We start from the raw sequence: 21426 nt of genomic DNA on the forward strand, positions 1-21426 counted from the left end.
TGGAGGATCCCAAGAAGTTACGTCCAGCGGCTTTGTTTCATTTTCCGACATTTGTGCACTTTCACAGATATTAAACAGTCAATAAACCAGCGTTATTACACATTTAGACCCGAAGAAACACTAAATAATAAATAAAAAAAAAATTTTTTGGTAGCTTGATAAAATTAGGCTCTTAAATAGGGAATGAAATCAATTTAAAACGCCATCACATTTAAAACAGTTTTTATTAAATTCTTTACATAACTACTTAGAGGCACTTTAAGCTATAATTTTACACATAAATCTAAATAAAAAGAAACGAATCTTACATACAAACAACAAACATAATTCACATTATTTTTAAACGAAACTCATATTAGGACTTCATACGAACTCAAAACTAAACTAGAAGTAAAAAGTAATAAAAAAAAAAGTTGGAAGTATACAACATTGACTTTTATTGCAATGTTATGTAAAGTCGAAAATTGCAGTCTTCGCATCGAATACGTGTAATGGCCATGATAATACAACTAACATTGTATTAACTCAAAATTTACATTATCCACTTAGAGATACGAATTCGTAAAACAATTTGATATCAACTATGTATTTACTTGAGACATCCAAAAATGAAACTAGAGGCGAGGGCGCAATCAAGATTTTCTTTTAGACGAGTCAGTGTGTAGTCGAGTATAAATAAATTTGCTAAAAAATACTTATCTCATTTATGTACAATGAATTTCTCATAAAACTGTTTTACGTTTACCCTCATTTTCTTTAATTAATGCGTAATCAAATAAAATGATAATAAATGCGTATTTCTCTGCCGACTGTACAGAAATCGTGTAAGTTCAACGACCCGCTCGGGGAGGCAATGAGCCCCCCACCCGGCTACACCCACAGTGCCCACGTGTGGGGTGTGTGATGCTTCTTGAGTTAATACAGTATTGGATATAATGAGAAACATCTTCATACGGTAGAAATGTCTATCTATATTTCAGCCCACAGACACCCACTGCTGGACATAAAACTCCCCAAAGCCTCGCCACAGCGACCGATCTTGCGTTACCAGCATCCAGCAGATCTCCGCGGACCTCAATCTTGCGGGAGGCTTACCGACGCTACGCGTTCTAGTAGAAAATTAATACTGTGTTGCAGACAAAACGGTCAAAAAGTATTATTAATTGTAGTATACTGTAGACAATTGATCAAATACCCCATTTTACTGTTTTTTAACTTAAAGCAGTCTGGTCGTATTAACTTTTTGTAGACACGAGTGGCTACAATTTCATGTTGCAGACGGGATGGTCACGTCACTATTGACCTCATTGTGGACGAGATATCCAAATTATTACAATGTACATGATGGGTGCGCAGTTACTATACAAGTATTATATCAGTTTCAAGGGTGGGTAAATATTTTCCGGGTTACAACAACATATCGATAATGTCATATGTTTCAACAATGCTTGCAACAATCACATCAAGTTCAAACTAACTACCCGTTTAGTTAATACATATTATACGAGAAACGATTTACTGATCAACAACGTAGAAAGAACATTAAATTCATTTAGCATCATTTATACGGTACTTCGAATTTATAACGGTTTCTCTATATATGTAATAAATTTTTCATTTTCAAAGATTCCATGTCACTCAACAAAACGTGATAAAAATCTGGTGAGGAACACGTGACAAGAAAGTCAGTCTGGCATCACGCATCGCGACTAGGCCATAAAACATAATTAGTTTGTCTGTAAAATCGGTTTACGGACGATAGTTTTACGTGATAACGTCAGTAGCAGAACTATTACAAATGCCTGCTGTGACGTCACACGAGAAGAGAGTTAAATGTGTCACGAGCCAACGCTTGGGCCGATCATGCCTCTCTATCGTTTGTTTCGCGCTCTCGCTTGCACGCTCAGGCGGAACGTGACACTTTTTCGTGCGTGCAGCCGATGTTCATCGATTTACAAGACGTTATCACGTCAAAAATTTGCAAATCAAAGGCGAATAAGATTATAAAAATCCGCACCGAACTAAAGCATACGATATATAATCGACTGGATATAACTTTAATCACAAAGTCAGAATTTAAAAAATCTACATATTGGCTAACTCTTTGCTTTGTAACCGCTTTTTACCTATATACAAATTCACACTATACTATAAGAGATGTAAATGCTGTGAAAACACAACGAAACTTTTTTTAATTATTTTAAATACGATGTGATTATCGAAATTCGCCCTTATTCCAGTTACATACAGCAGTCATACATGTGACATATATAATTTTTAATATTTTGGTACTGTATAATACTTGATTTATTTATGGGCGTAAGAAGTTTGACTTCTATAGTGATAAAATCTAGATATATGTATATTTATCGATGGAACAACGAGTGTTTATGTTAGGAAAAATTTAATGAAAGTAGTCATTTTAAAACGATAATAACGCCACCTACTTTCTGTTTCAATGTATCTATGACTTTTATGTTCCCAAATCATGTCATAATTTATTGCATGAATTCAGAATATTATTATATTTATGAATCATCTAGGAAGCCTGACTTCACCTGACCTGAGGTACACTTGGCTTGCTGGAAATGTCTTGAACACAAATAGTAATTTTTTCCAATACGGCCCATGAGTATTTGTCAAAAATTTCCAAGTAGTTACGAGCATGTAATCACTAATTTTGGTATATTTATGATGCAAAATGACAGTACTAGATCAAGTCGAACAAAACATTAACTAAATAGTAATGGATGAATATCTATTTGTCACAGTCTGTGTTTTTAAATTAATTTGGTTCAATTTAAGCCGCGCATATAATTTTTTTTTTTTTGTTTTGCACTGATCCCACAGTTTTCTACTTTTTTAATTATATATAGCATTTAGATAGACTAAAAAATAGAGATGTATGGGTCGATAAGAAACAGAGTGAATTAAAATAAGAATTAATATCATTCGTCACAATCGTTGAAAAAAATACATCTATAGTATTCCATGGATACAGAAGAACAAAAGAATGGATAGGTGTGTGGCAATGATAGATGAAAAAAAAGTTTTAAATATAGAACAGAATAAGATGAATACAATCATGTTCAAGTAGATTGTACCTGAGATTACATATAAGCAAATAAAGCTCTCCGATTTCAATTTGACTTGGCTTTAAATATTCAATTAGACATAATTAAGCTTACTTTTACAGTTTAGTCTCGGGTTTATTTGTTTCATTTTATTATATCTGACTTTTATAATGCTTCAGATTTTGTGTTTACGGTTGACTATATATATTATTATGCTTACTACCTTGATCATTGATATCTCAATTGAAAATGAGAAACCCGAGATTAAAATATAAAAGGAGGTTCAATTATGTGAATTTGAAGTTATTTTCTTATCAATTTCTTTATAGGAAGATAAAATATATAATATACATTACACACATTATAATAGATCATTTTGGGGGTTGTATATAGAACAATTAAAAAACTCTTTATATTCTGTACTTACATTTGCTGCTTTTGATACCGCACAGTGTAATAATTTTCATAAATTACTTTAGAATTTGCATCAGTTCTGATTGTATTGTCTCACATCAATAATATTATGCATACCTACCGATATAATTTCACGTCACATTCAGTAAAATTGAAATAGCACAGTAAGTGGCCAGTCTCGAACCTGTCACGCATGATACTGGGGCCACAAGCACATTAAACACATTTCAACACTTTAGTTGAGAACACTTGATAATGTCAAAGTCTTTTATCACTGAAGCACATTAGCTAATCGTTTGGTTGGCTATTGAAACTACAGGCTGCTGATTCCCGGCTGATATCACAGTGGATCCTGGAGGTATCTTCTGCGGCACCATGCCGTCTATAGGTCGGTACTTCTTGAGTCTAGTCCACTGTCCATTGTTGTAGTTCATTTGGAAATGCATCTCTGAGAGCATAGTGAGATACGTGTCGTCCGACTGTAGAACATTCTCAATGTTTTCAGAGAGTTTTATCGTAACAATATTGCCGAGGTTCGGACACGGATTATCTGTAAATTAAATTTAAATGTTTAATGTTTTCATATCATAAGATATTGATGATTTAATGTGATAAAACAAGTTGAATTTTTAAGTTATATACGATTCTAGTGTTTAGTGACTAGATTCAAACTTAACTGTTTTATATTAAATTACTGCTATTACAAGAGGTTAGGTTAGCCATACTACAATATTATAATATATTAGACTGAGAACCTACAAGTATATTTTGAGTTCTTATGAACCTTACAATTATAAATAGAATAACCTTGATCAACATGAAATGTTATTCAACATAATCTTTGACGTGCATGAGTGAATCAAACTATTTTTTTTTCTTTCTGGCTTTTGTTACTTAGATTTAAAGTACAATTTTGCCAACGTCTGGTAGTGGAGGTATCAACATAATTATGCTAAGACATTAATATTACATTTACAGGCATGGACTAAAAGTAAAGTTACCTATTTAGTTTTACAACTTTTACATTGAACAGTTAGTAGGAATTATAATTTTATATCATTAGCATCTATGAAAGATCCAAAACTAATTTATATGATGTGTTCATAGGTGCTCTCACTTTGTATGTACATTATTAATGTTATAAGTAGCAGTAGATCCTATCATTTATCTAGGAATAGCCGTGATTAAAGTCTGTTTAATTATCAGCCAGCATGGGAAATAAGCTGCTTATTTGATTCTTATTTTTCCAGATAATATTTACCTCTAGATCCAGCCATAAAACCAAGTATAAGAGCTTTTTCCGGTCTCGTAACACGATTTGCATTTCTGAACATATCCTGGGCTTCCAGCATCTGTTCTCGCTGTAATAACAAACAACCATAAACTCAGCTTCCACATAACAAATATATTCAAAAACGTGTAAGATGATAATTACTATAATTTGAAATATGATTCTTTAGTTTATATTATTATTATTTTTTATTTGCCCTTGTAAGCAGACGAGCACACGGCCCACCTGATGGTGAGTGGTTACCATCGTCCGTGGACTTCAGCAATGCCAGGGGCAGAGCCAAGCCGCCGCCTATCGTTTAATACTCTCCACAAGCCTCGTTTGAAGAAGGACATGTGATAGCGCTCGGGAAACACCGTGGAGGGGAGCCCATTGCATAGCCGGATGGTGCGTGGCAAAAAATATTTCTGGAAACGCACTGTAGATGACCGCAGTGGCTCCGGGTAGTATGGATGAACTCTACTCTGGTGGTGGGCGGTGCGATGGTAAACAATTCCTCAGAGCACTCCCCATAGAACATACAGTACGGTTTTATACAAGAGACAAGTAATGGTTTACCGTAAGAGAAAGTCCCCGTCTGGGCAGTAGAGGCGTGGCGGCTGGTTGGGGCGCAGGCTGCACGGGGGCGGGCTGCTGTACTTGCTGTTGAATCTGTACCTGCTAAAATTCATTATCATCTCAGTACTTTTAGGTGGGAACGTGAGGAGTGAAGTTGTGTGATTTGTTTAATTTTGTCTATTTAGTGTTTCTTCAGGTTTAAATGTGTTATAAGGGTGGTTTATTAACTGTTTAATATGATCTGTGAAAGTGCACAAATGTGGGAAAATGAAACAAAGCCGCTGAATGTAACTTCTCGGGATCCTCCAAAAAGTCCACTGAAAAAATCTCAGTAAATGACCAACCACCTTTTTACTGAGACTATATTTCATTCCATATCATCTCATTCCATGTTATTTATCTCCATATTATCATTTTTCATAAAAATTAAAATTAAAATAAGACATGACTTAAAGGTCTTAGATACCAGGTCATAAAATCGCTTAAAAAAAATTATCATCTCATATTATTTCGTTAATGCCATCACAGGCGGATTACGGCTAACATGTACCGATCATTGTCCCAACTAATAATAAACTATAATAATAAATCTAAGGCTCAAAACTTTGTTTGATCTGAATAAATTTATATTATCTAACCGTCTGTGGTATTTGATGATGTAAAGTCTGCGTCTGATGTAAGGCCGGTACGGGAACAGTTGTCCGTTGTTGTTGCTGGACCACGGGCTGGGTGACCTACAGACAGATTATAATTTATAATGAAAATGATAGCTGTCTATAGTCGGATTTTTAATTAGACGAAGCCAGCTGACAGTAGCTAATGTCACTTTGTGAAATAATGTTGCTATATTTAAAGTAATAGTGATGCGTTCAGTTCTCGTTCAATCACATAAATGAACAATGAGTGTGAAGAGTTAATCATTAATTTCAAACTATAAAAGAATATTATTTATATTTTACAATAAAATTGTATTAAAGTGATCCAATATAATAATATGTTACTAGTAGTATGTAACTACAATCAGTTTTTTTTATTTTCATTACCTATGTACCTATAATTGTTATATTTTATACATCTATAGTTTCAACTATATGATGCATTGGAAATAGGACAGTCTTACAAACTTCCTCGCAATGTTTTTCTTAATGTTTAAAACACTCGGTATTTAGTACAGGTAGATACCATAGGAACATAATGTTTCGTCGAAAACTCGTTGGTATGTACAAAACACGGCTAAAATTCGAACCCCGTGCCCGATATCGGCAGTTCGGCACACTAACTATTCACTAGACAATCGAGGCAATTTCATTAATTCAGGAGTTTTTTCAATCGTTCACTTTGTCACAACACTATTTTTATTTCATCAAAAACTGACAACACAGTAAACGTCAGTTTACTTCGTCTAATAAAAAATCCGACTATAGATGTTACTTACTACTAGCGTCATATTCATTGACAAATTGAAGTTGACTGTGTTTTTCATGTTGACTATCCGTATAGTAGTTCCAATAGTCCCGTCAATCGAGATTTTTTTATTGTAATTGAAATACGCTCCGTGGAAAGTCCCGTAACGTCCCGGAATCAAAATCCGATCCTTTCGACTGACGCCAAGGAACTAGAGTATCATCGTTAGACCCCAGGATCCTAGTCTTCTGAATATCCATAATTAAAAAGATACGTATAATTCTTTATTGTAACATTTCGACGCAGAACGGTCATACTATTTACCCTCAATTAATTTTTGAAGTGAAAACTTCTTTAGAATCGTTGTGATTTCAAACCGGATGCAACGGAAAAAACGACAGGTAAGAGACACAAATACAAAAATGTGTAGGATGAAGCCAGCAAAGAATGAGACAGAAATATACATACTATTTAATACAGCGCCATCTGTGAGATTTTTTAATACTAACGTGTGTATGAAAGCTCTTGTAGTGAATTTTAATTTAGGATTATACGTGAAATTAAAATATCAATTCACAGAGGGCGCTACCTTACAATTATTTACTAATGACAAAACTTTACATATACTTAAGACGTTTAGGATAATTGTATTTTAATTTTGGAAGGTTTCACCACGTGTGAATTGCACACATTTTGGTTTTTATTTAATTATATTGACCTATTGTAACAATCTAGTTAAGTATTTTAAGTGTACTTTTTGATATAGTTATTTCCTTTGTATTGTATATTTGTGTGATTTAGATGAATATATGTATTGTTATGACTGCATTTCATTATTTTTTTTAAAAGGCGCCTTGAGAATTTTTTTTGTAGAACTCATACTCTCCACTGTGGCTATTGGTTGGTGTAACGCTTTCCCGTTAAACTATGTTTGCTCATTTGTTCGAGTGGTTTTGTAACCGATCTAAATATTTACTGTCAAATAAGGTACCTGTTTAATATTATGCAGTAACACAGCTTTTCCACCAGGCTGCAGTAACACGGCTGAGGAGTTAAGCAGCGCCGGCACCAGAACCGGCTTCCCACCGCTCGCTAGCACCAGCTTGCCACCAGAAGGACCCTGGATTTTAAATAGTTGAATTAGTTAGTAGTGGTAGAGTTAACATTGTTATTTGTATTTTGACATTCAACAAGTGTGTCATACTGACATCTAAGTTGAAATAAATGATTTTGAATTTGAATTTGAGTTAACAGCCCTATGCCCTTAAAAATACGACCCTAAATGTTAGTAATTTACGGTTGAAATTTAAACAGTGCTAAGGAAGAAATAAAGAGCCGTTAAACTTATGGTTTAAAGTCACAGATATTTCACCTTGTCTTTTTATATAATAATATTAACTAGCTGTACCCGTCCGCTTTGTTGGGCATTTAAAATTAACATTATTATTTCTCACCCCCACAAAGATTCTCATTATTAACGCCCCCGTAACTGGTGTAGAGAGTCCAACACTCATATAAATATTAGCTGATCCATTAAGTACGTGTATTTTCTACATGGATACCAAGTTTCAAGTCAATCGGATGCATGGTGCAGTAGTTATAACGGAACATCCATTAAAAACTACAGTAGATTTATATATTAGTATAGATGTGTAGTTTTACCTGTACGAGTATCGGGCTGGCGAGGGGCGGGGGTCCGTCGTGCAGGAGTGCGGGGCGCGGGTCGGGGGACGCGGCGCGGGCGGGCGCGGGGGGCGCGGGGACGGGCCCGGCGGGAGGGGGGGACGCCGCGGGCGCCGGCTCCGAGCTGGGGACGCCTGCAAGGGAGCGATATTACTTTATTGACTTACTGGCCCACGGTTGATTATCATCATAATGAGCGGAAGAGAGGCAGTCGGAGATATATTTTTTTTAATGCTTAGATGAGTGGACGAGCTCACAGCCCACCTGGCGTTAAGTGGTTACTGGAGCCCATAGACATTTACAACGTAAATGCGCTACCCATCTTGAGATATAACGCATTACTGCTTCACGGCAGAAATAGGCAGGGTGGTGGTACCTACCCGTGCGGACTCACAAGAGGTCCTACCACCAGTAAATCTTAGCTTAGATATTTTGAAGTCTCAATAGAAAAATTAGCTATTTGAATCACTCATTCTCACCCCTGTGATGCTATGCAGGGCATGTTATCCTAAATTTCTATATCGCTTGTGATGTGGTAGTTTCGTTTAGGTTTCTTAAACAATATTCCAGCTTCGAAACTTCAATCCGCCTCAATGTTGTTAATTTAGATTTTACAAATGGAAACTAGTCTTTATTCTGTCTCTATAAGGTCACTCGCCATGTACCAAATAAACAATTAATGAATATTCAGATTTACCTTACAAGTTTTTTTTTTATTGCTTAAATGTGTGGACGAGCTCACAGCCCACCTGGTGTTAAGTGGTTACTGGAGCCCATAGACATCTACGACGTAAATGCGCCACCCACCTTGAGATATAGGTTCTAAGGTCTCAGTATAGTTACAACGGTTGCCCCACCCTTCAAACCGAAACGCATTACTGCTTCACGGCAGAAATGGGCGGGGTGGTGGTACCTACCTGCGCGAACTCACCAGTAAAATGTATTTTTCTTGTGAATAAGAAATATAATATCTACACTTACTTATGGGAGGTTCTTCTGTTTTGTTGTTTTGTGTCTTATCACCGGCCGGCGGAGGGGGAGAGGGCGGCGCAGCGGCGGCAGCCTTCTTTGCGCCCTCCTCCATTTCTAAATGGAAATAATTTACAAATTAATGTTATATTAACAACCATATCGGTTCATATTAATATTGTTCAATAGATTGATGTCGTCGTGGCCTAAAAAATTAAAACGTCCGGTGCATTCGTATGAAGCGATGGACCGGTGTTCGAATCTCAGGCGGGTACCAATTTTTCTAATGAAATACGTACTCAACAAATGTTCACGATTGACTTCCACGGTGAAGGAATAGCATCGTGTAATAAAAATCAAACCCGCAAAATTATAATTTGTGTAATTACTGGTGGTAGGACCTCTCGTGAGTCCGCGCGGGTAGGTACCATCACCCTGCCTATTTCTGCCGTGAAGCAGTAATGCGTTTCGGTTTGAAGGGCGGGGCAGCCGTTGTACTATACTGAGACCTTAGAACTTATATCTCGAGGTGGGTGGCGCATTTACGTTGTAGATGTCTATGGGCTCTAGTAACCACTTAACATCAGGTGGGCTGTGAGCTCGTCCATCCATCTAAGCAATAAAAAAAAAGATAGCCTCTTTCAATATTGAGTTGACTCGATTAAGTTGAATTAGAAAGAACTCAGTTTTTATCTCAGAAACACTTACCTACTTATTATAATTTAAAATAAGTGTACTTGTCTCGACTTTATTGTTAACTAGAGGTCCCGCAGTAGTCGAAATTCGACTATAATTAATTGGAATTGTAAGTTTGTACACTATTATGATTGTATTTTATACTTCTATAATCACAAATTTTGCTAAGACTACACTATAAAAAATATTAACAAAGACAAACAATATTTAATCTATTCTCAATTTGACAATGTTAATAATCGTGATATTCTAGTGATGTTGTGATTTCAACTTATAGATTTTTTTTTCAAACAATAAGTTTGACTTTAAATACAACAGCTAAATGAAATAGAAACACTATCTGTCCAAATACAAATGATAAATTTTATATGCCTTAATTGAATTGTAAATAGTGTGCTCGCTTTTGTACGATGACGTCAATATCCAAGACCCCCGGAACGGTGTCTGGTGCTTGAGGTACCTAAAAGCACCGTTAGTGGATCGGGAGGATCCAAAATGACGTGTTCAAATCTGTGGATCAGACGACGGTTTGCGATATGACTGATAAGTTACCGAGTTTTCTTCGTTTCTTGATCTGCGCATGCGTGGCGGGCTGGTCGGCGATGTCGAGGAGCTTGATGCCGGGACGCTGCGAGCGCCAGCCCGTGCCGCCCGCGCGCATGGCCGCACGACCCGCGCCCAACGACGGCAGACCCTTCAGGGGAGCTGGACACACACAGCATATTTTTTTTTTAAAAGGGATTTAATGACTTGGTAACTAAGACCTTTAAGGTCAAGTCTTATTTTAATTTTAATGAAAAGTTTTTTATATGAAAAATGATATTATGGAATGAAATGAAATGATATGGTATGAAAGATAATCTCAGTAAAATGGTGGTCATTTACTGAGACTTTTTCAGTGGACTTTTTGGAGGATCCTTAGAAAAAGTCTTATTTTAATTTTAATGAAAACTTTTTTATATGAAAAATGATATTATGAAATGAAATGATATGGGATGAAAGATAATCTCAGTAAAATGGTGGTCATTTAGTGAGACTTTTTCAGTGGAATTTTTGGAGGATCCCGAGAAGTTACGTTCAGCGGCTTTGTTTCATTTTCCCACATTTGTGCACTTTTACAGCACTTTACAAGACAGCTTATACCAAGCAAGAAAACTACAATTGTAGTAAGCTTTTAATGTTTACAATTTAACGGCCTTCTGGTGTAGTGGTAAGTGACATGGTCACTACACAAGGGGGTCGCGGGTTCGAATCCCGCCAAGGGCAGATATTTGTATGATAAATATAAATGTCTTTCCCAGGGTTATGGATGTATATTAAATATATGTATGTGTATAATAAAAATCTTATATTTATTAACGTTATCTGGTACCTGTAACACAAGTTCTTTACGAACTTATCACGGAACCCGTTAATGTGGCGTGACTGTTAGTAAATATTTATATATTTATATTATATATAAAAAAAAAAAATGAATCTTAAAGTTGATTCTTTAATAACAAGACTTACTAGTATCTGTCATTTTCCGAGGCATCCCTCTGCTACGTATTGGTACGGTAGGAGCTTGAGCTTTCTTCTGATTTGCCTGAACCTCTGTAGCTTTGGCAAGGAGCTCGCTTCTGAGCGATGCCGATTTAGGTTTCCGTTTCAGTGTAAAATGTTTTATCGGATTTGTTTGTTGGCCAACCTGTAAGCAATCATAGAAGGGTGCCAGCTCAAACTTAAAAAGTTTTTTGGAAAGGACATATATTTTTTTAAATCACAATTTGATGTCAATATTTTCGTTTAATTTGGATTATATGATTGTTATGACCCAATAATAGACAGAAAAGTATTTAAAGTCACAATACAATATTATTTCTTCATGGTAGAAATTATTGATAAAAACAACAGTATAGTAACAAGCCTAAATATGCTTTTCCAAAAATTCATTCTAGCTTTATAGAATGAATTTTTGAATTATCATATATTTCAAATGATTTAATTACATAGGTAATTTTAATTGACACAAATATGTGTATATATTACATATAATAATAACTAGCTGACCTGGCAGACTTTGTAGTGCCTCAATCAGTAAATAAAAGACCTAAATTTTTTGTATAAAATAAACTTAACACAAACAAAAGGAATCCTTCTGACGGGGGACACATCAAAGGAAAAACAAAATTGTTATTTTTATTTAATTCCGAGCATTTTCATATTTAGCTACCTTTTAAACCTTCCCTGGACTTCCACAAATAATTCAAGACCAAAATTAGCTAAACCGGTCCAGCCGTTCTCGAGTTTTAGCGAAACCAACGAACAGCAATTCATTTATATATATATATATATAGATAATAAAATAATGGAAAAAATAACACAATAAAACTTACCACAGATACTAAAGCATTCTTATTTAAATACAGGCACTCCAGCGGTAATAATCCTAGGTCTGAATGTTTGGCTAAAGCTCTCCTTAACTCTCCAATCATATCACTAAATATTGGTCTTGTCTCATCAAACTCTGCTATCTCTGTATTAAGGGTGCCAGCTGAGGGGTACGTTTTGAGGACTTCAGCAAGCATCGCCACCCAGAGGTCTGAATCCATTGCAGCAACTTCAAGGATCTCTTCGAGTTCACTTTTCCACTGGTATTAGAATACAGTTTTAAGATGATATTCTGGTGTTTTGAAACAAGCGAGAAACAGGAATATGATTTGAAAACTACATGTAGTTTTGCAGAAAAGAGTCAGTTGGCTCAAACAAACATTAAGCCATTTAAATTATTTCTAGCAATTTTATGGCAATGATTCAATTCCCTGCAAATAAAACTAACTGTTCTCTCTTTCTGCTAAAGTAGATGTACCTACTTTAGTAACCATTAACTTGATATAAATCAAATATACCAAATTTTTAACTGAGCCAAAACTCTTAATATTTCTTTTAAAGCTGTTTTCAGATATACAGTAATATTTCCATTTATAGCTTATTAGCTATGCTTATTATACCTACAATATGTTGTATTCAGCATATTGTAGCATATAATATTACGGTTTTACATAACAATAAAACCGATATTATGTGCCGAGAAGGAAAACATACAGCATTGTATTATGAAGAAGCAGTGTGTACTTAGCTTAGATTCCTTGTCTATGTCCAACCATAGACAGTCAATTTAGTTCCATCTTTAGCCGCTAGGTGCTGCCAGCAAGTATAAAGGGAGCGCAGCCATCTTTGATCTTCATAGTCTTCACCAGGAAGAACTTCCTGCAATGCTGTATGTTTTCCTTCTCGGCACATAATATCGGTTTTATTGTTATGTAAAACCGTAATATTGATGTGCCTTTGGAAAACATACAGCATTGTATTATGAAGACGTGTTTGTTATCTGCTGGTGAAATTATTAAGCACAACGCTATGATGAAATAGGTAAAGCCATAATAAAATTATGAAGCGCAATGATAATGTTCATAATTTATATAATTATTAAATCGAAAAAACACAGTTGTTAACTTCCATGTTAATTCAATAATTAAAAAATATTTATAAGTTTGTAATATACATTTTATCTTGTATATACAAGAAAATGTATAAATTGTATAAATGATGTATATACATCATGTAGAAGTAAATGTGTTGAAAAAAAGAATCGTGAGGATCTTTACGAAGCTCTATTATTCGGCAATAATTATTGTAAACGTTTGGATGATTTGCAATTGCCTCTAGAAAGTATTTCGTCCATTGGTTCATTATCAATCCATCTCAGAGGCTACTGCTGATCTACAACTTCTTAGAGATGCGTTGATGCCATTACCTCGTAAGGTTGAACGAAGACCAGTTTCCAATTACAGTACGGGATGCCGCTTTTGTGACAACACACATAGTTAGAAAAAAGTCCTTACGAATCTTACCGGGCATGTCTTTAGTTTCATGTTTAGAAAGCACTTATGCAGATTATTGACGAAAATGGATTTCAATTTTAGACCCAAAGACTGGTATCAGAAAGATGTTTTTCTCTGTTATCCAAGAAACTGTCTTTAGAAATGTTGAGCAAAGTAAGGTCATTAACTCTGCGTCCAGTAGCCAGCAACATGGTTGTTGGTGTCCTTCAAGCTACATTGAGGCGTGATGTGGTGGCTGGGTTTGAAGAAAACCAGTTTAGAACTATTCTCGGATCTCATGTGAATGGGACTACACTTAGTAAAATTGTAATAAGTAGTTGAATTTTGTTTAGCTATTCCGATGGCTTTTTTAAAATAGCAATTTTTATTTTAGAGAGCTTGAGAATGTTTGCTGTCCTACATGTATTTCGCCCACAGAAAGTCGACAGCGCTGCTTTATGATGCAGAAGGATTGTTTTATAGGCAAAATTTTCTTTTTGGAAAAGAAGAAAGAATTTGCAACATCTGCAGACTTAGGATCAATTTTCAAACTGTAGCACCATATGCACCATCTTCTAGTTGCTGGTAAGTATGCTGACAAAGTGGATTGACACCAGCTAATTTTCAATAAATCTTCTCCTGTTTAGACCAGTCTATTATTTGTACAACCTCCCCCCTCCTTTCTAAGCTTTCAGGGTTAATGTTTAACCTGTGGAGGAGGCAGGTTTTGGATTTCGTGCGAGTTATCTAGCGTTCGGGATCTGAGGGCTTGGAAACCCAAATGCTTTCGCTCAGTCTGGGAACACTACCAGGTAGGTTCCCTAGACACTGTTGAAGTGAGTCAGTACTTTGGGGAGAAGGTTGAGAGGAGGAATTCTCCATGCTAGTTGCATCCTCTACGGTCTGCTGAAGGTATCCAATCTTGGTCGGCGAATGGGTTTATATCCGGATGACCCCACTTTCGAAAAACTTTTGTGGTCACTTGTGGTAAAAAGTGCCATTTCGCAGGTTGATTTCCTCGTGATAGCCTGTCGGCTATGATGTTGTATCTCCCCGAGAGATTATAAGCTGACAGTTATCTTGAACTTCTCGCTTAGGTTTAAAAATCGAAAGGTCAACGTTAGTGAAATACTTTCAGATTCATTTTGATTGTCACTACCATTGCAAATAGCTCTTTTGTGGGTGAGCCGTTTCTGTTGTTGAGCTGACCATAGACAGGACGTTAATATTTTGTCTAATTGTAACCCCTACCCATGTCCGAAGCTTCCGTTGCCAGGAAATGGTTGGTTTTGGGTCTCGGCAATGTTTGACATGTGGCTCCGCGTCAGCACTGCATTTGTAACCCCTACACATGTCCGAAGCTTCCGTTGCCAGGAAATGGTTGGTTTTGTGTATTGGCAATGTCTAACATGTGGCTCCGCGTCAGCGCTGCATTTAATTGTTAACACATGCAGGATGGCCTGTTTTTTACCCCTTTTCTTGAAACTTCGCAAGAAAATTTGCAAGTTAGCATAAATTGATGTAATTCCGTCAGAGTTTGAGCTAGGATGTTGTTGAGTGGCCACTTCATTTCTCGCATTTTTCCATCGAATCCCTAGACATGTCATCTCTTGAACCAGTGTACTAATTGATTTTTTGTAAGGCTGACTTGGCAGCCCAAATAATCCAAGAGCTTTACAGCTTATGTGGCCTGAAGACTCAACTTGGACTTCTTTTGATGGACCTGGTGGGATTTGCGTAGGTGGGATAACACTCAACATCCCTTTGCACGCAATGTTTCCGCGACCGAGCATGCTATGCAAGCAAAAAAGGTGTATTTGTCTTTATGGACCAAGAAAAAATCGCGTAGGTAGGTTAACATTTGACTTCCCTATGTACGTAAGGTCTTCGCGACCGAGCATGCTATGGGAGCAAAAACGTTTATTTGTCTTGGTGAAACAAGATCATGTCGTGTAAGTAAGCTAGCACTTCGATTTTGCACGCAATGCCTCCGCGACCGAGCATGCTGTGGAAGCAAAAAGGTGTATTTGTCTTCAAGGACCAAGAGAAAGTCGCGTAGGTACGTTAACATTTGACTTCCCTATGTACGCAAGGTCTCCGCGACCGAGCATGCTATGCAAGCAAAAAAGGTGTATTTGTCTTTATGGACCAAGAAAAAATCGCGTAGGTAGGTTAACATTTGACTTCCCTATGTACGTAAGGTCTTCGCGACCGAGCATGCTATGGGAGCAAAAACGTTTATTTGTCTTGGTGAAACAAGATCATGTCGTGTAAGTAAGCTAGCACTTCGATTTTGCACGCAATGCCTCCGCGACCGAGCATGCTGTGGAAGCAAAAAGGTGTATTTGTCTTCAAGGACCAAGAGAAAGTCGCGTAGGTACGTTAACATTTGACTTCCCTATGTACGCAAGGTCTCCGCGACCGAGCATGCTATGGGAACAAAAACGTTTATTTGTCTTGGTGAAACAAGATTAAGTCGTGTAGGTAAGCTAGCACTCGACTTTGCACGCAATATCTCCGCGACCGAGCGACCGAGCACCCTATATAATGGAAATTGACATGCCATCCCAGATAATCCAAAACCTTCACAGCTTCTGCAGCCTGAAGTTTCAACTTGGATTTGTTTTGGTCGACCAAAAGGAAGTCGTCTAGGTAGACTAGCACTCGAGTTCCTTTTGCACGCAAGGTCTCTGCGACCCAGCATGTTATGGAAGCAAAAAAGGTTAATCCAAAAGCTTCACAGCTTCTGCAGCCTGAAGTTTCAACTTGGATTTGTCTTGGTCGACCAAAAAGGAAGTCGTCTAGTAGACACTAGCACTCGAGTTCCCTTTGCACGCAAGGTCTCTGCGACCCGCATGTTATAGAAGCAAAAAGGTGTGGCTCTGAAGCCAGACCGAAGGGTAGGCATGTCATTTCATACTAACTCATAAGAAGGTACCGATTCCTTCCTGGAGGTACTGATACTGGTACCTTGGTACTGATCCTCAAGAAGTATCGACGAAATTTTGCGATTGATACTAGAAAAATATTCCTGAGAAATGTTCAATTCTATCATCCAGTCCCCTGGGTGGAGAAAGTTTGGTACCTAGGTGTCCGAAAACAGTTAGGTGTTTTATCTTTACGACCTTGTTCAACTCTCGAAGATCGAAAATTGGACGCATTGATCCGTCGCTTTTCTTCCGCAGAAAAAGGTAGTTTTTACGGTATTTGGTAACCATACATGGTTTACAAATTATTACAATTTTGGTGGCACTCAGTGCCTCCCGTCGGTGTCTTCAATTGCCCCCCTCTGGATTGTGCCAGATGTTACGGACTATGATTGTTTATAATGTTTGGCTTACCTTTTGTACGAGATCGTGACAAATAGGATTGTAGCCTTCCGAGGGACTGAATAGATTTCAATTTAGTATTATCAAACAAAAATTCCTCAATGAGTGGTGCGTTGGCAACAGGATACTTTGTTAGAGACCACGGAAATTAAACTTTGACGTCTTATTTCTATACATACGGCCCTTTTTTCCGTATACAATTTAAAACGCTTTTTACGGGTAACTTGTACGACGGAGACGATTTGTCAAAGTTTTCAGTAATTATGTTACAAAGATTATTAGTTTAAATCTGTTGTGTTTTTGTCAAAATTTCCGTATTGACGAGATCAATTTGTTTACAACAATTTTCGTTACATTCAATTGTTACACACAGTTGATGCATTATTAGATTTACAACGTCACTGACCTGGTGGGATAACGAGCCGATTCGAAGATCGACCGTTACCTTTGAATCCCGTCGTTTCTTACGCAGAGACTCCTTTTGTTCTTTTTCGCTTGACGAGCTGTTCGAACGCGAGGCGTCTCCATCGCGTCTCGCCTGGACATCTTCCCTCTCGGAAATTATGGAGCTTGACTCAACATCACCTCCAACAGATGACGCGTGATTCATGGCGTCCGATGATAGGATTGGTAAATAATACTAGTAATGATTGCAAAATAACACTCATAGAAACACAAAATAAATATTTTTTGCAATTAATAAGAAGTCGAATAAATATTTGTGGACTTGCGACTTCACAGTACGAAAGTACACAACGCTATGAAGATCAAAGATGGCTGCGCTCCCTTTATACTTGCTGGCAGCACCTAGCGGCTAAAGATGGAACTAAATTGACTGTCTATGGTTGGACATAGACAAGGAATCTAAGCTAAGTACACACTGCTTCTTCATAATACAATGCTGTATGTTTTCCAAAGGCACATCAATAAGTTGAAAATTAAGAAACTTTAACTTCCACAGCATTTTTAACTAAGTGACTAAAATAATTTCAGCAAACAGTATTAGAGGAATTATTTCAAATTATATCTGAATTTTAAACATTTTTTTGTTTTAACGTTCTTATAGTTAAGCTCTAACTGTACAATTTATGGGGCCTGGCCACCTTTAAACAATAACCAGCATCTTGCTTGACTCATCTTAAAGCACAAAGTAGATTGCAATAAATTGTAATAGATTTTCTAGTATCCTTTTTCCTTAACAGAATATCACTATAGCTCATGTCATTTTATTTGCTACTCAGCCTTTGTAAAATCACTACCATTAATATTTTAAGAATGAAATATAACCAATAGAAGCATTGAATTGTAAGAATGATATTACAAACTGTAGCATTTGTTTTAATTTGCTCAATTCAATACATAAAAACAATATTTACTAATGATTTTAGTCAAAAATTCGCAAATTATATCAGGAACACATATTGCAGTAATGTAGTCTGGGTATTTAGTGTTAAATATTTTTATGTCACAGCAATTTAAAAAAATTGACATGGCATATCACTAAGAACGTGTTATTTATCATGTTGAATTTTATACTGTAACATAGCTTGAATATTTTGCAACAAACATGATTTCTTTAAGTGTTTAATTTCGAACGTCACATTTAACATATTTTTGTAACTTTTATAAATGAATATAGAAAACTACCCAGTGATTAAATAGTCGTTCGGAAATAAATTTGTTCATTTTAATTTAAACAATACCCTTTCAAAAATATTTTTCAGTAAAATCCAACATGTAAATTCATTACGACAACAAATAAATACTTGACATTTACGCATCTCACTCGCACGTATCACTTTTCAGGGTGACAGAAAGTGACACGACACTAAACAGTTACGCAAATCCGAACATCAAATTGAAAAGTTATACCTCTTCAACATTTCTGCGCGGGATATGAAAGAAACTTAGTAATAATTTCAATTTCACTTGCGGTTGTAATTCTGGAAAACAGTCTTTTATATTCTTTAATACTTCAGCGTTTAATTGTGAACAAATCGAGCCACTTGTCCAAGAATCGTTCGATGTACCGAGTTTATTGTGGAGCCACAAAGATATGTCACTATCCCGCACGTTCGCCATCTTGTAACTGAGATAGTGACGTGTTGTGGATGTTCCAGCTGCAACTATAGAAAATCGATTTCATTTTTATAAAAATCGATTTTACCAATTGATTGTCGTCCAGCAAACCAAACATATCGAAACATATTGAAATTAGGCCAAAATAGTTTAGAAGTTAAGCTAAGCTTAAATTTGACGTGCTTTACCCGGAATAGGAACATGCTGCTGCAAAATAGGCTAAGCGGTGGCTCTTACCGGTAGGAACTCGCGATACGCTGTCCCACCAATAAAATAGCCTACTTACCGTAAATCTACTTCTTCGTAAATCTATCTTAATTTAATTTCAATAAACTTAATCCCATCTTCATTTTCATATTTTCTTTTCCATTTTAATTTTAATTTAGAAGATTGGGCTACATCAGTAAAGTCTGTCCTACGCAATTTGGCAATTGAAATAAAAAAATCGATTGGGTACGAAAATCGTAATTGAATGAAACATTATAAAGCGGGATTTTTATGTTGGAACGCGAGAACTTTAGATCTGTATGTACCTGCATTGTTTTAATTAGTCTTTATGCTTATTTGTATATTAGGGGTGGGTTATGAACTGTTTCTTCTTCTTCTTCGACTTTTAAGATGTCATTGTAACTAATGCCGAATTTATAAAAATCTTCAATTATTATACGTATATTCTGTAGCATGTTAAAGGATAGAGCGAAATAAGATAAAATTAATTAGGACTGGTATCAATCGGGATGACATGTAATGAAACGAGATGAGACACGATGAAATAAGGGCTCAGTAAAATGTTGGTTATTTACTAAAGCTTCAGTGGACTTTTTGGAAAAACCCGACTAGCAATGTCCAGCAGCTTTGTTTCATTTTCTCACATTAAACATAAAATAAATAAAAAATTATTAATTCACACAACCTCACTCCTCACGTTCCCGCCAAAAAGTCTCAATTAACTGTTAAACATTACGAAATTGTACAATTATAGGGGGATTTGACGAAATCGATGTCTTCTCAGATTCTTAAAAACAGTTGAAATATTTCTAATTTAATTCGTCTCTGATTTAGTGAGCGCGTAAAGATATTCACTACTTTATATACTTCATTCCTTGTGCCTTTTAAATTTCAAATTTCAAAACGAATGTATGGATCAAAATTTATGTCATAACTTTTTGGCGGGATCACGATGTCTATTGTGCTGAATGAAGCCTATGGAAATGAAACTTCAACAAAAAATGCGTGCCCATTGCGTGACACTGTGACGTCATCTGGCCGCTAAGCATGGCGGTTTTAGTGCTGCCCAGAAGATTTTAATGCTATTAGGTTTTATCGATAAACGTTCTTGGCTCATTTTTTTTAAATATTGTTGAGTATTAATTATTTGTAGAATTTATACTTTAATAGGAAGTAAGTATATTGTTATGTGCAAAGATGATGTGATTTAGATGTGTGAAATCTAAAACGAGTTCGTGCTTCAAATTTGCCAAGTAAACGATATAACGATTTTTAGAAGTTGCTACACTGATTTTATAAAGTTGCCGTTTGACAACTCAATGACCGCAAAACATAAAGATAAGGCGTGGTACAGTGCCATCTGCCCATTTCTAGCATGCTAAATGTTGTCGTCTCGCTCGCACTTGCGTATATGCCGGAAAGGGGTGAAAGCTTTATGTCGGCGATAAAACGTTAGCATGCTAGCTAGCTATGCTGTTTTGGATATCAAAATAAGAGTACGTGTTTTTCTTAGACTATTTACCTCTCTATTACAATCTATTTTAATTGTGTTGCTGACTAAAGTCCGTAACACACTACCGCAGCGCACCTCAAGGTAGGTGCGCCGCACCATTTGAATCACTCTCACTTGAGAGTGATTCAAAATTTAAACTTATCAAGGGACCGCGTGATAAAAAACAAACACCTCCAGAACATTTATTTAATTACAAACGACATTCCTTGTGACTCCCTCTCTAAAATCACTTAATTTAATATTAATAATTAATTGATATGAGTCAACTGTAAGAGAGAGAGAGAGAGACAGAGAAGTCAATGTATCCTAATATATGTCTCACTCA

At 36.3% G+C, this 21426-nt stretch overlaps 1 protein-coding gene and 2 long non-coding RNA genes across 4 annotated transcripts in view; 1 reads left to right on the forward strand and 2 right to left on the reverse strand.

The window, feature by feature from the left end:
• LOC149499748 (uncharacterized) overlaps positions 1–21426 on the reverse strand; it is a 143827-nt gene that overhangs the window by 115275 nt on the left and 7126 nt on the right. The window lies entirely within an intron of this gene.
• Nelf-A (Negative elongation factor A) lies at positions 206–19368 on the reverse strand. Of its 2 annotated transcripts, none has more exons than XM_089738864.1 (11): positions 19154–19368; positions 12465–12719; positions 11599–11776; positions 10642–10794; positions 9406–9510; positions 8404–8558; positions 7733–7861; positions 5976–6071; positions 5338–5439; positions 4750–4849; positions 206–4038 (listed from the first exon to the last, which is right to left on the reverse strand). In XM_089738864.1, exons 1-11 carry the CDS (start codon positions 19361–19363, stop codon positions 3773–3775), a joined length of 1749 nt encoding a protein of 582 aa, XP_089594990.1. In that variant the 5' UTR covers positions 19364–19368; the 3' UTR covers positions 206–3772. The 2 variants fall into 2 exon arrangements, with proteins under 2 accessions (XP_089594990.1, XP_089594991.1); XM_089738865.1 differs by having other exon boundaries at positions 5338–5436; positions 19154–19366.
• On the forward strand, positions 13126–14598 carry LOC149499749 (uncharacterized). The gene is made up of 2 exons (XR_016325506.1): positions 13126–13500; positions 14391–14598. It is a non-coding gene; the product is annotated as an uncharacterized LOC149499749 (long non-coding RNA).

This window comes from Bombyx mandarina, chromosome 26, assembly GCF_030267445.1.
Source record: "Bombyx mandarina strain Sakado chromosome 26, ASM3026744v2".
NCBI classification, from domain to species: Eukaryota; Metazoa; Arthropoda; class Insecta; order Lepidoptera; family Bombycidae; genus Bombyx; species Bombyx mandarina.